This window comes from Tachypleus tridentatus, chromosome 13, assembly GCF_004210375.1.
Source record: "Tachypleus tridentatus isolate NWPU-2018 chromosome 13, ASM421037v1, whole genome shotgun sequence".
Classification (NCBI taxonomy): Eukaryota; Metazoa; Arthropoda; class Merostomata; order Xiphosura; family Limulidae; genus Tachypleus; species Tachypleus tridentatus.
Window position 1 is genome coordinate 168,802,182 of NC_134837.1, and position 14,003 is coordinate 168,816,184.

The following is a 14,003-nucleotide window of genomic DNA, read 5'->3' on the forward strand; positions in this document are numbered from 1 at the left end:
AAAACAAATGAAAAGCCTTTTGACCTTCATGGTTAAAAAAGTTGATGAATCAATTTCTACACACATCTCTGTCCCTTACATACATTCCAACAAACCCCAAGATCCACATCCTTTGGTTCCAGGTACAGACATTTCCTCTGATACATCTTCTTCTCCTGCCCCAAGATGCAAAACAATCATTTGTTTGTGTCCTCAGTCCCTGGAATCTCCTTCCAACAACAAAGACCTGCTCAATTGATCCAGGGCAGGATCCATGGAGGTCGATAGACCTCCTTCGAATAAGGACAGTAAAGAAAAAAGACATGGTTGTAAACAGAAGAGTTCTCCACCCAGTTCACCTATGTGTCATTAAAAATAGCCACCTTGATACAATGGAACTGTTGAGATTTACATTTTAATCTGGATGACATCAAAACACTGATTGCTTCCTGCCATCCGGGATGTCTTTCGTTATAAGAAACATTTTTAAAACTTGCCGATACAGTCACCTTTTGGCAGGTTTCTTTGTACAGGAGTGACAAGCATGGAGTGGGGGCATTATTGATTGATCAGCATGTGCCCACTCTGTCTTTGTCACTCCACACACCATTGGAGGCTGTAGCCATCCATGTTTCCTTGGGTCATACCATCACTGTTTGTTCTCTCTACCCATCATCTGGAGAGACATATGATCAATCATACCTTGATGCTCTCATTGAACAGTTGCTGTCTCCCTTTTTAATCCTGGGGGGGACTTTAATGGACATCATCCCCTCTGGGGAAGTGCTGTTATTAGTAGGAGGGGTCGCTCTGTATAGTGTATGCTCTCTGATCACAACCTTTCTCTTTTCAATACTGGTTCTTCTACTTATATTTTCACACACCTAGTCAGTCCTTTACTGCTATTGATCTCTCAGTTTGCTCCCCTTCATTATTTTCCCGTTTTTCATGGAGGATTGACAATGATCCCTGAGGCAGTGATCACTTTCCTATAATTTTGAGAGAGACTAACCTTCGTCAATGCCACCCAGCCCGCATACCCCCGGTGTAAGCTGGATCAGGCAGACTGGCCCACTTTCACTGCTCTTGCAAAACTTGATCCTGCCATCGTCTGTCAGCCATCAATAGACGAATGTGTGGCAGAAATAACTGACTGTATTATACAAGCAGCTGCTCAATGTATTCCTAAACCCTCAACACGTTTTCCACTATATCCTTGTCCGTGATGGAATCCTGCCTGCCACATTGTATGGAAGGCTCAAAAATGGGCCTGGGATACTTTTTGTAGATATCCCACATTCTCAAACTGCAACGCTTTCCAGCGGGCCCGTGCACGTGCTTGGTGTGTATAACGTCACAGTTAGCATGTCTTTTACCACCAGTTCCAGAGTCATATGGGACAAGATTCCAAATGTCAGTGGGCAATACAATTCTGTCCCCCTCTTGATCTTGCTCTCTGATGGCCAGGAATTAGCTGCAATCCGAAGCATTGCCGATACTTTAGGTGAAAGCTTCTGCTGGGTATCTAGCACTTCTGCTTCTTCCCCTACCTTCTTAGCCATCAAGACTCGGGCAAAGCGATCACCTCTTTCCTTTCGAGCTGATTGTCTCTATGACTATAATTGTCCCATTACACTGGTGGAACTGAAACTGGCCCTTCATCAGACTGGTAGTACATTGGTTGGACCAGATGATGTACACTATGACATGCTGTGCCATCTATGTCCTGCTTCTCTCGCTATTCTTCCAATTGTTTCTAACCAGATTTGGCAGGAGAATGTTTTTCCTGATGGCTGGTGCCAGGTGATTGTCCTACCTTTCTCTAAGCCTGGGAATTGCATTGACAAGCTGTCTCTGTAAGACCTTAGAGAGGATGGTTAATGCTCATCTTGTTTGATTCCTTGAAACAAACAAACTCCACCATGGACCACCTGAATCGACTTGAAATGTCAATCAGAGAATCCTTTCTCAAACAACAACATCTTACATCAAATTCTTTGATATTGAGAAGGCTTATGACACAACATGGAGGTATGGCATCTTGCGAGACCTCCGTATATATATATATAGGTTACGTGGCCGTTTGCCCATTTTTATTAAAAATTTTTAATGGACAAGAGATTCCAAGTTTGTGTGGGTTTGACGTTTTCCTGTTCTTTTCTACAGGAACTTGGAGTCCCTCAGGGCTGTGTTTGGAGTGGCACACTTTTCAGTGTAAAAATTAATGCCATCACTGAACAGCTCCCTCTCACTGTTGCAAACGGGCTCTATGCCAACGACTTTTCCATCTCATGTCAGTTGTCGAACATGAGGTATATCGAGTGGTAGCTACAGACTTCCCTCAATCATTCACTGAAGTGGATAACAGCAAAGAGCTTTAATTTCTCTCTCTCTAAAACTGTTTGCATGCACTTTTGCTGCCAACGGGGTATTCACCCTGATCCTGAACTTTGTATTCGTGAAGTTGTGCTGCCTGTGGTCCCTGAGACCAAGTAGTTGACCATAAGCTGACCTTTATGTCACACATTAAGCAGCTACGGGTTAAATGTACAAGAGCACTGAACATCCTCCATGTCCCCTCTACCACCACTTGGGGAGTGGATTGATATTTTATGCTTAAGATATATCGTGCTCTTATTCCATCGAAACTCAACTATGGATCACTGATCTATGGCTCTGCCAGACCCTCAGCCCTAAAGATGCCTTGGTGGGGCATACTTTTTCAGAACAGATGATCTGCCATTGCTCCTTTTGGCCTTTGTATCCAGGTGTAGGTGGTTGAATTGGGTGTGTCCTTGGATAATATTGCAGTATCCACTGGTCAGCCAATTCGAACCATGGCTTATTATGACTCTCAATGACTGTACCATTTTAAACATGTTCTTTTCCAAGGTTTGTCCATAATGTTACAGTGTTATTTGTGATGGTGACACTGTCCACCTTGGTAAAGATTTTAGTTTTATAAAGGCCATTAATCTTTTTAATGCCATTTAAGTTTTTAATTTATACATTAAACCTTTTTTAATGTGGTTCCTTTTTAAGAATTACAGTCTCTCTAGTTCGATTTGAAATTAGAAAATGGTCATTACATTAAATAACTTCGACACCAGGACTGGAAAGGCCAACTTCAGGTGACTAACACTGCTGTTTGAACTACCCATTAGTCATCCTGGCGAGTTATTATTAAAATTTTGCTTCACGTCTTTAAAACTTTTATTACTTCTTAAAAATGGCCATAATGTCACATAACATGGAACCAGGACTGGAAAGGCCAACTTCAGGTGAGTGATGGTGGTTTTTTTACTTACCTGTTAGTCTTCCTGGCAGGTTATGATAATCACCATTATGCTACATAAAGTTCTTTACAACTTCTCTTACTGTAGTTTTTCTCTTAACATTGTAGACTAGATGTAAACATTGGTTTTATGCTATTTATGTTGTTTGTTTGTTTTAATGCTGTTTTATTTGACCTCAATTTCCTTTTATGAATTTTACTACATTTACTTTAATTTTACTGGATGTTTGGTACAGATAGTGTAGCTGCTTTGTGCCATAAAACACTAAATCACCTAATCAACGAACCAAAACATTATACACAGATAAAACACAAAAAGTAATAATAGCATATAAAAAAAACTTCAATTGTGATTAAAATGTATATATCAATTAAATAATTCAACAAATGTGGAATCCTTTATGCATTGTAAATGTGAGTATAAGTTTAGGCAGTAGTTATGAGGCAAGCAAAAACAATTTCATTTTATATATTTGTTACCTCTAATAAAAACTGCTATCTGTTGAAAAGACTTCTGATTAGTGATTCTAAAAAAATGTAATTGAATTTTTAATATAGTTTCTTAATTTTCAACATGTTATTTTAATGGAAAAATATTTTCTTTTTCTTAATAATTTTACTGTGAATGTTAATCCAGCACTTTTGACAGTGACAATAATTTGTACTGTAGACAATGATTGACAGTGACAATAATTTGTACTGTAGAATGGCTAGTGTCTGTTTATTTGTCTATGACAAATATATTACAACTTGCTGAGTTTTGATCATAGTAATACTTTTAAAAGTGCTTGGGAATATCTTGGAAAAATATTGAAATCTTTTACTTTAATATCTTCTTTTATTTTTACAAGTTTGACAGTCATTTCAGTTTTCCTTTTGTTACTGCCTTGGTACAAATGGAATACAGATATGACATTTCAGCATGATGCAAAGTCTACGAAATAAATGTAGCACATTCACTGGTTTAATTAAATTGTATCTTCTTTACCAAAAAATGAGATTTGCTTTGAAAATTGGGTACTGTACTATACTACAATTGCATATAATGTGGTGGAAAAATAAAAGAATACAGTTCAACTATGTGTCGAGTTTTTTGAATATGCTCATATTCTGTAGATTGTAATAAGTGTTTTTAAAGCATCTTTCATTGCAGTTACATTTCCTTATAAAGTTATGAAGCCAGTTATGAAAAATTGAACATAAAAAAACATTTTGAGAATATTTTCTTGTAACATTAGGATTTATATTTTTAGCACTAGTTAAAGCTAATCTTTTGTATTTCTTAAGCAAAGTTTTTAATGCCATATAAAATACCATTTACAAAGATTTTCTGATATATTCTGCTGTAAATTAGATGTATAATTTCCTTTTATAGGTTAATAATCAGTTTTGTATTTCTATTTGTTAATTACATTTGTATCTTAATTTCATGACTTTGCTCTAAACTGCATTGTTTATTTTTGTTTGGTAATCCCATTTTTGTTTTATTGTCTTTCTGTAAAAGTTTTAATGTTTGAATACACTGTATATCATATCAATTTGAAAACAAAGTGCAGAAGGTTATCTTTTCAATTTTTTTTTTTTTTTCTTTTGAAGGAGGAGACAGTAAACCAGAGAATGGAAATGATGTATGGGGTAAATCAACAAATAAGTCACCAGGATCTAGCACTAATAGCTGGTCATCAGAAATTATGCCAAAAAGACATATCCTTTCATCAGGTTGGCAGGAACCATCTCCACCAACAAATCGGCGTCAAATAGGAATAACAAATTATGATGATGGTACGTCAATATGGGGTAACCCTCAGCAGCAAGGAAAAGTGTGCTATTGGAAAGACATGCCAAACATGAAACCTATTAGTAGTGGAGGTTCTGCTAATAACAACTCTTCTGGTGGTGGAACCAGCTTAGCTGTTACAGGTTCTGGGATGATTCGTCTGCCTTCGCCAATTACTAGTGGAAATAAATTAGAAGTGAGCAACTCTGTTTGGGGCAAACAACAATCACTTAACCAGGGTACTAGCTTGACAGAGATGCCTGCTCGTGATTCCCTAGGAAATTCTGTTTGGGAAGATCATATTAAATCTACTCAGGTGAAGACCATCCCCACTGCACCAGGAACACCATTTGGTGGGATGGGTGGCACCTGGGATCCTGGTAGTTACTGGAGTGCTAAGACCAAGAATGCTTCCACCTCCAGTTGGGGTGAAGGACAGATAAGCACTTGTTCCTGGAGTGGCCCATCCAGACCAGTGAGTGTTGTTTGTGTATTATGTTACATATGAAACTTGATTGACTGTTTTGATAAAAATCTCAAATGTAGAATATGTATACATTCATTTGCCTGAAGACTTAACCAACTATTGTTTTACTCATGTTATCTAAACAATTATTTTATATGGAAAAAATTCTCAGCTCTCTTATATTTTTCTTGTTTCATCTAGCAATGCAAACAAGAGAAAATATTTAAATAAACTTAATTATTATTTTCTTACTCTCATTAGTGACCACCTTAAAATTGTAATCATCCTTGACAAACTGAATATTTCAAGGCTGATTTAAACATGCTCTTTCTTTCAGTGATACTGATTCCTTTATATGTTGAATTGCCCCATATCATGGAAACCACTGCATTAACCTGTGAGCTAAATCTTTTTTGACTGAAATGCATAGTTAGACTGCAAGGAGGTTTGATAGAAATATATGGAACAAAGTAAAGAATATATAATGTGATTATTTTGCAGCTATGTCAACTATAAGTGTTCAGGTACTTGAAGTGCTAAATTAGGCTTTTTACGTGAACACGTAATTTCATTAATCTTATTTTGGTTCATTGTTTCAAAAACATTTCATTTAGTACTTTTTTGTTATACAATACCAAATTTTTTTTTCCATTGTATAATTTATAATTTCACCATGCAATATTGTATAAATGTGTGTGTCATACTCATCACTAATGGATTAACTCATTGTTTATTATCCCTCTATAAAGTGCGAAACAGGCTTATAATGTGTAAATAATATACAACTGTTTTGTACAGTGTGTTCTGTCTACAAATTGGGTATTATATTCTATCAATAAGAAATCATGTACATAAGTGTTATGGTAACTCAGAAGAACCATATTAATGGTTTTTAGACTAAATCCAACATTATTTAAGTCAGTTTATTTTTTTTTATAATATTTATAACTTTGATTGAAAATATTGTAAATCCTCATTCACTGTTATAAGTTAGGTGAATATAGTGAAAATGGGAACAAGAGTAATTTTTGGGATATCCAAACTGAATTTAATTTTTTAATCTTGTAAATATTTGTGTTATTTCTTTTTCAGAATAATAAGCCATTAACCAAAGACATAATTTGGGCAAGTAAACCATTCTGTTTGCTCACAGAGATGGGATTTCAGGTAACTGCATTTTGATGTTGCTAATGAATTCTAGAGAATGAAACAAGGAATGATTATTTTCATATCAATCAGTAATACTTTATTTACTTTTGAAATAAATTAGCAAACTGTGATTAATTTAATTTAAAATATTAACATTTTTGCCAGTGAATAAATAATGCCCATGATGAACTTAAAACATGGAAGAACAAAAATAGTGCCTTGACATAAAAGTTGGTTTTTTTTTTAAATGTTTGTGTGTATCCAAAGATAAAGAATAAAGTGCACTGTACTGTAAACTATAGTTGAACATACTTCAGTAGATATTCCATTGATGTTAAAATTTAGAATGGCCATTTATGAATTGAATAAGATAAAATACTTTTGTTAGTCTAAAATTGTTGTTTATGTTTTGAAATCTACAGTTTTTGGAAATACATATTATGAAGAACTAACAAATCTAAGATTGAATAATAAACTGTCAAAAACTTGTTCAAGTTTGGATAATTGCCTCATACTGTTAGCAAACATTTTTTCTTGTTATTTTACTTGTGTCAGTACTATTAAAGGTGTTTTGACTGTTGTTGGATGTTGGAACTGTAATAAGAAGATTATTATTATTATTTTAAATATGTTATTGGTTATTTTTCTGAGTCTCAAATATATTTATTAGAGGGCAAAGGCTTTTTAAAGGTACAAAAAGTGAAAACTTAGTCATTTGATATGTATTGTAATATCAGATTTTTTAAAGTAAGGAAAGTTATGAAACATGTTTTTCAATATAATTTTTAAGTATTTAGCATTAAATTTTTAAAGGTTTTAATCTTTTCTAGTTTGTTGTCAAGTTTAGGGTGTTGTATATTTGTTTTTTCAGTATTTATTGATAAACATTATGTAATTTTGATTGCTTTTAAAATAAATTGTAAGCATTTAGTATGTAGGTTTTACCTATCAAAAGGAAAAACATTAACACTGAAGAGTAGCTACTGCAGCTATGAGCCAGTTACAGTTAGAAAAAAGTTAGTTACACATTTATTCCATGTCATTTTTGTTGAAGTGAATTTCTAATGTTATTTAGCATCTATGTGAGTGTCTATATGAATGTGTGTGTGTGTATGGTAATACAACAAAGTGGGAAATACAGTGAGACCAACTGCTGAAAGTGATAATGCAATTCTAAGCATCATATTTCTTGTAATGAAAAGATTCCTGACTTTAGATTTTGTATTGATATTGATACTTGTATCAAAATATGTCAGATAAGAGTTTCTTCTTTCTTCCCCAGAAAAATGACGTGGAACATGCCTTAAAACAAAACAACATGAACTTGGAGGATGCTTTAAGTATGTATATTTGTAAGTTTTTTGTAATAGTTTTATTAACAGTAATTATTTTTAAATATAATAGAAGTGTAGGTGTTTCATCTTATTCATAACTATTTTCAAAAATACATCCTTTGTATTATTAACATGGCTGGTGGAATAAACAACCACAAAATTACACTTTTGTTGCTAGCAGTTAGTTTAGCTTACCAAGCCCATCATTCCTGTTATTTAAAAACATAAAGCAAAATTAGGTTTTGCACTTATATGAATGGCATGTAGATAAATAATTTGAAAATTAGTTTTGAATATTATCTTATTTCTCGTATTACAAAAGTTTCTTCTGTTGTTTTTTTAATATCACTTCTGATATTATGATAATTTTGGAAATATATTAACCATTACCCTTAACCTTCCTTCAAGGATTTTGTATGACACTGCAATACATGGTTAATCTCAAAACACAACATTGAGAATTTGTTTACAGCAAATGAACTAATAAAATAAGGATAAACACAGAAATAAATCTATTAAATTTATTTGGTATATTTTCCATGACATTTAAACAGTACAAAGTATTAGTAACTTGCATTATTTGAGGGTAAGAACATTTAGAACTACATAGTCTTGAGATGAACTGTGTACTAGTTTAAAAATTTATAGGCTATACTAAAAAAGGAAGGAGGTCTATGGCAAATAGATTATAAGAAAGAAAATAATGTCAGATTTGAAATTATATATTTATGATTTTACTAGCATTAGAAGCTCAGAAGTTCTAAAAAAATGTGAATAAAGATGAATTTTATAGTTTTTGAACTATTTTGGCTAGGAATAAGTGATATAATTGTGAAATAAATATATCTATTTATGGCATTGTTTTGTGCATTGATAAGGTGTGTCTGTGCAGTTGAGAAGTTTAACGATTTCCCCATTTCAATACAAAATACAAAAATTAAGAGCTAGCACTTTTGATTTTTTAAAACAATCTTTTAAAATATTTATAACATTAAGTTGGAACTCAATATTTCAGTAATAATTTCATTTTTTAGGTATTTATGGGGCAGTATTATTTTCAAACTTAGTGTAATAATTTTGCATCCTTAAAAAATGTGATCCCAAACTAAAATGAATGATTAAGTCCATTTGTGGTATTCGTTCTTTTTATTTTATTTATATTAAGATGTACCCTGCTTCTAATATTTAAATTAATTAAACCTTCTACAGTGATCACATTTTTTTATGCTAATAAATTCCTTGTACATTGCAACCCCCAAATAAGTATGATCTATACAATCTGTTGTAATTTTCATAATTCATCAGTGCAACCCTTTCATAATTTAGAAACTGAATATATTATTACTTTGGAGTATTCAAGTACAAATTTTCAAGACCCTGATAGAGATATCTCTACCTGGCAATCTACTTAAACAAAATATATATACCCCATTTTGAACTGTTGAATTTTTGCCCTTGAAATTTGTTACATGTAATAGGTGGGTATGCATCTGGAATTTATTTGGCCTAGTTTTTCTTATTGGATAACCAATGAAAAACCAAACTGTGTGCAAAAAAAAAGAAGAAATTGGAAACTTTGGCTTTTTTGTTTTAATAGGGCTTGTATAATGATATAGATGACATATTGTTCTGATGGAAATTACAGTTGAACATAATCCTAAAGAAAAGCTAGTTTTTTGCTGGAATTTGTCAGAGTTAGAATGCATATGCTGAAATCAACTGTTCAGAATTCATATTGTTTATAAAGTATTGTTGCTGTGTGCAGTTAAGTTGATCAACAGCAGTAGTTTATAAGTTTTAAGTTGCCATATTTTTATTATTGTTATGACATTGAAACAAAGTGTTCTATTTTTTAATCAAATAACTGTGACCTGTTTCTGTTGTTTTGTAAATCAGATTTTCCTCAGATTTTGAATACAAATATCCTGAACTTACTACTTTTAGTTGCAGTTTCTATTCTTGTGATTTTAGCTGTACATGAGAGTGTAATACAGTGACTACCTCACACTCAGTTTTAGTGATAAATATCTAAATAATGTCTACATTATGCAAACTAAATATGTAGCACAGTGTATCAACAAAACCAAAAGGAATACAGAAAGAAGACTGATCTGGGTCATATTGATAAATTACATGAGTGATCATTGAGATGCATTACTTTGTAATCATAATTTATTGTGTAACATAGAAATAAGTGTCAGGTGCTGCTATTGCTGTAATTATTGTGTAAAGGATATTTTAGTAACCATTTGACCTTGTTTTTTATGCTGGTATTCTTACTAGAAGTTTCTGGTTTGTATTTCATGTTTATTTTAAAGCTGTGTCTACCATGTAAAAAAGAAATGGCTTATTGAGACAAGGTTTAACTACACTAAACTTATCAAAGTCTGAAAAGTTTATAAAAATTGCTCAAAACTCTTTTGAAGCTCAAAAACATGAATCATATTAAATCTGTGCATGAATTGTTTTACCAGTAACTTCACCAGTTTGTAAAAATATGAATTATAATTTTGAATTATGTGATAATTGGAAATAAGTAGGGTGAAAGAAAGTACATGTTTTTATAGTCACATCTTATGTATATTGATATAATTGTTACATAAAATTTATTTTGCACTGTTGATCCTCATCTATAACAAATTGTTTTGATAATTTAAAAATTCACATTTTTAGACAAGGAAAAATATGTTTGTGGAGAAAGATATTTTTCTATTTAAGTAGATTATTCACATATCTCTGTTCCTATAAACTAAGAAATTACTGTTCTATCAAACATATTTTTCTAATTTATTTATTATCAATCCCCTGTAACGAAGTTAATAATTATCTAACTTTGTTTACAGCTGTTTTTGAAATAGATAACTTTCCTATTGGTGATATACTGGATAATTACCGTACAATTTTAAAACTTTTATTTTTACTTGTTTCAAATTAATAAAAAGAAATTAGTTGTCATGAACATTTTGAGAAAATATTTGTTTTTGAAACTTGAGCTGTAATAAAGTCATACAAATTCAAAACATATATAATTAGCTTAAACAAATTTAATTTCATTTAATAAAATCTTTTTAACATGTTAGCTATAGGCATCTCTTTCTGTGCATGTAACAAGGTTTTAGTAAATTACATTAAAAATTTAATTAAACTACTTTCTTATCTTGCTATAAAGTAAATTTGACATAAAAATATAGCTAATAATCAAAATGTTAATGTTGTAAAATGAAGATCTTAAATGTATATAAAACAGTATTACAAAGAAACTACTGAATTTGCTCTAATATGAAAATTGTGACATTAATTCTGTAGCTATGTCCTCTTTAATTTATTTATCACTCCTCCAAGAAGCATGAATAATGTAAATTACTCATTACAATAATGTCATTGCTCAGAAAAAGTATAATTTTTATAGCTTTCATTCATTTTTGTTTTCAGAGCCATAAAGTAGAAAATCAGACCCTTCTTGCCATGCTCACCTGTCACAATCTATCTTTCAGAAATTACCAGTACTTGTCTCTGATGTTTAATACTATGTTATTTAGAAAGACAAGATTTTATTGCATCAAATGACAAATTATACTACTTTGTTTTTTGTACAGAAAAATTATCCATTTTATTTCCAGTTAAGATTTTATTACTATGGGAAATGTATTAACAAAGATAATCAAATTTTTTATGGCTTTGGTCTAATAGTTAGAAAGCCAGAAAAGTTGTGATAGTGAAGGAACATTATGTGCTTTCTGCACGTTATTATTCTGTGTTCTTTAATGCATTATTTAATCTAATTGGAAATCCTGGATGTGAAAAAAAGTGTCGCAAAAATGGGTTGACTGTGTGATTTAAAGGAATGAAATCAAAATTGGCAGCCAAACTGGTAATTACACTTATGACAAATATTTTTCAGTTACCCAGGCTGCATTTTTTTTTCAAATATGAGCTTGTTATAGAAAATAAACATGAAATAAAAAAGATAAAATATGTTAGTAGGGATGGATGTGGGTGCCCATGTCAACAATTTCCCACATCTATATTACCCTTCACTGTCTACAGACAGTTGTAGAAATACTGACTGTTCTCCCAAAAAATATAGAAGGAAAAGAAAGTAATGGGAGCTGGAAAGTCAGGAGGTAACTTTGTCTTACTTAAGCCCAGTGGTGGAACCTTATTTTCTTTTTATATGTATTTCTTTGGATATCATTCACCTTCCCACAGTGAAGAATGATATAGATGTGAGGTTGAGTACCCATATCTTGCTGTCTTAACTTATATTTCTTACTCAATTTTTGTTTATTTTCTTTAATATATGAGACTGGCAAAAAAAGGTTAAGACTGGTAGATAGTGTATCCCAACTGCAACCTGGATCCTGCTTTCAGAATAATTTCCAAAACCTACTGCACATTTCATATCCCACATTAAAGCCTCTGCTCTGGTGATCTTTTTACTTTATGTAGCATCTTTAATATGAGTTTTATGTTGTTTTGTAAACATATACTTTATAGGTTTGAACTTTCATTTTTAACACAATCCTTCCTATTGATGTGTTAACCCTTGCTTTGACAGTTCAAGTAGTAAATGTGTGTGTGTATAAATACACACACGGATATCAACTGTCATCTCTTACAAATTTTATTGTTCATTAAAGCTGTCTTTATTATAATAGTTTTTGGTATATAAGATAGGTTTTATAAGTAGCCATAATTGAAAGTTTCAAGATTTAGTGTTTCTTTTCTTGTATAGGAAAACAGTATAGGGTATCTTTTGTAAATATTCATCTAAAACATACTTTGAAATATGTTAATAATTCCATAATATAGGAATGCTGCTCTTAGGAGGTTTGACTTTTAAAGTGTGATTTTTCCCTAGAAGGTTTAAGTGCTTATAATGATAATTTTTGTGGATTTATAGTAAATTTTCTGGGTTTATTTGTAAGCATTTGAATTTTTAAAAATAATTGATCACTTTAAAATTGTCTTCATATTTGAAACATAATCTGTATACCTGAACAGGTGATTTACAATCAATGTCAAGTCGAGACATTAATGGTATCTCAGATAAGGACAATATAAATGGTATAGGAAGGATCAAGATGAGACATGGAGGTGTCTCAGATGAATTTGGCATAAATGATCATTCAGTGGAACATACTTTCAATCCACTAAACTACCATGGCTCAACTAATTTCCAGGGGTCACAGATGATAGGTGGAATTGATGGTGGAAGCCAAGTTTTCAAGCCTTCTCTTAAGGTAAGATAAATTGTAATTATATCTTTTCAACCCTATCACCATGAGTGTCCTTTACTTTGCATGACACAATATCTTAATGTGTTACATTCAGATTTTTATTAAACTACTTTTTGTGCATGTTGTATCTATTAAAATAGAATAAAAGCTAATAATGCATGTGTTAATGGTGTATAAGTTTTATGTTCTTCATTTTACAAGGAAATATTTCAAAAAATCCTGAATTTATCCTAGAGTGACACACGACACATTTTATATTAACATGTTATCATCCCTATTTGATCCTCCACCCCTTGAAAAAATATGAAATTAAATGTAAATTACTCTCTTCATTGTTCAGAAAAAGCATCTTTATTATAGTCTTCAATTTTCTTTGGTTATATAGCTATCAAGTAGAAAATCAGACTACTTCTACCCCAGTCAACTCTCACATCCTCTCTCTCATAATTCATTAATACTTCTCTTTTTTGTTTAATTATATATTACCTATAACCATTAGAAACTCAACATTTTCCTCTATCAAATGATGTGAAAAGTTATGTTCTGAATGGTTAAATATCTATTGTACTCAGAGTACCAACATTGGTCCCATGGGAAAATTAACAACTATCTTGAATGAATTTGTAATGACTCTTGTTGCAGAGTTAGAAAGCAAGAAAAATATTGAAAGGTAAGGAAATTTGTTTACTTTTTGCATGTTATTAGTCTTTATTGTTTGGTGCATTATTTAATTATGTACAAATTAAGTTCAATAGTATGAGTA

General features: G+C 31.8%; 1 protein-coding gene across 3 annotated transcripts in view; it reads left to right on the forward strand.

Annotated features, from left to right (window-relative positions):
• Window positions 1–14,003, forward strand: part of LOC143236893 (protein Gawky-like) — an 81,241-nt gene that overhangs the window by 23,447 nt on the left and 43,791 nt on the right. For all 3 annotated transcript variants that reach the window (XM_076475554.1, XM_076475556.1, XM_076475555.1), the window contains 4 exons: window positions 4,871–5,526; window positions 6,610–6,684; window positions 7,949–8,006; window positions 13,005–13,243. In XM_076475554.1, the coding sequence (XP_076331669.1) occupies window positions 4,871–5,526; window positions 6,610–6,684; window positions 7,949–8,006; window positions 13,005–13,243 (1,028 nt within the window). The remainder of the gene's footprint in view (window positions 1–4,870; window positions 5,527–6,609; window positions 6,685–7,948; window positions 8,007–13,004; window positions 13,244–14,003) is intronic.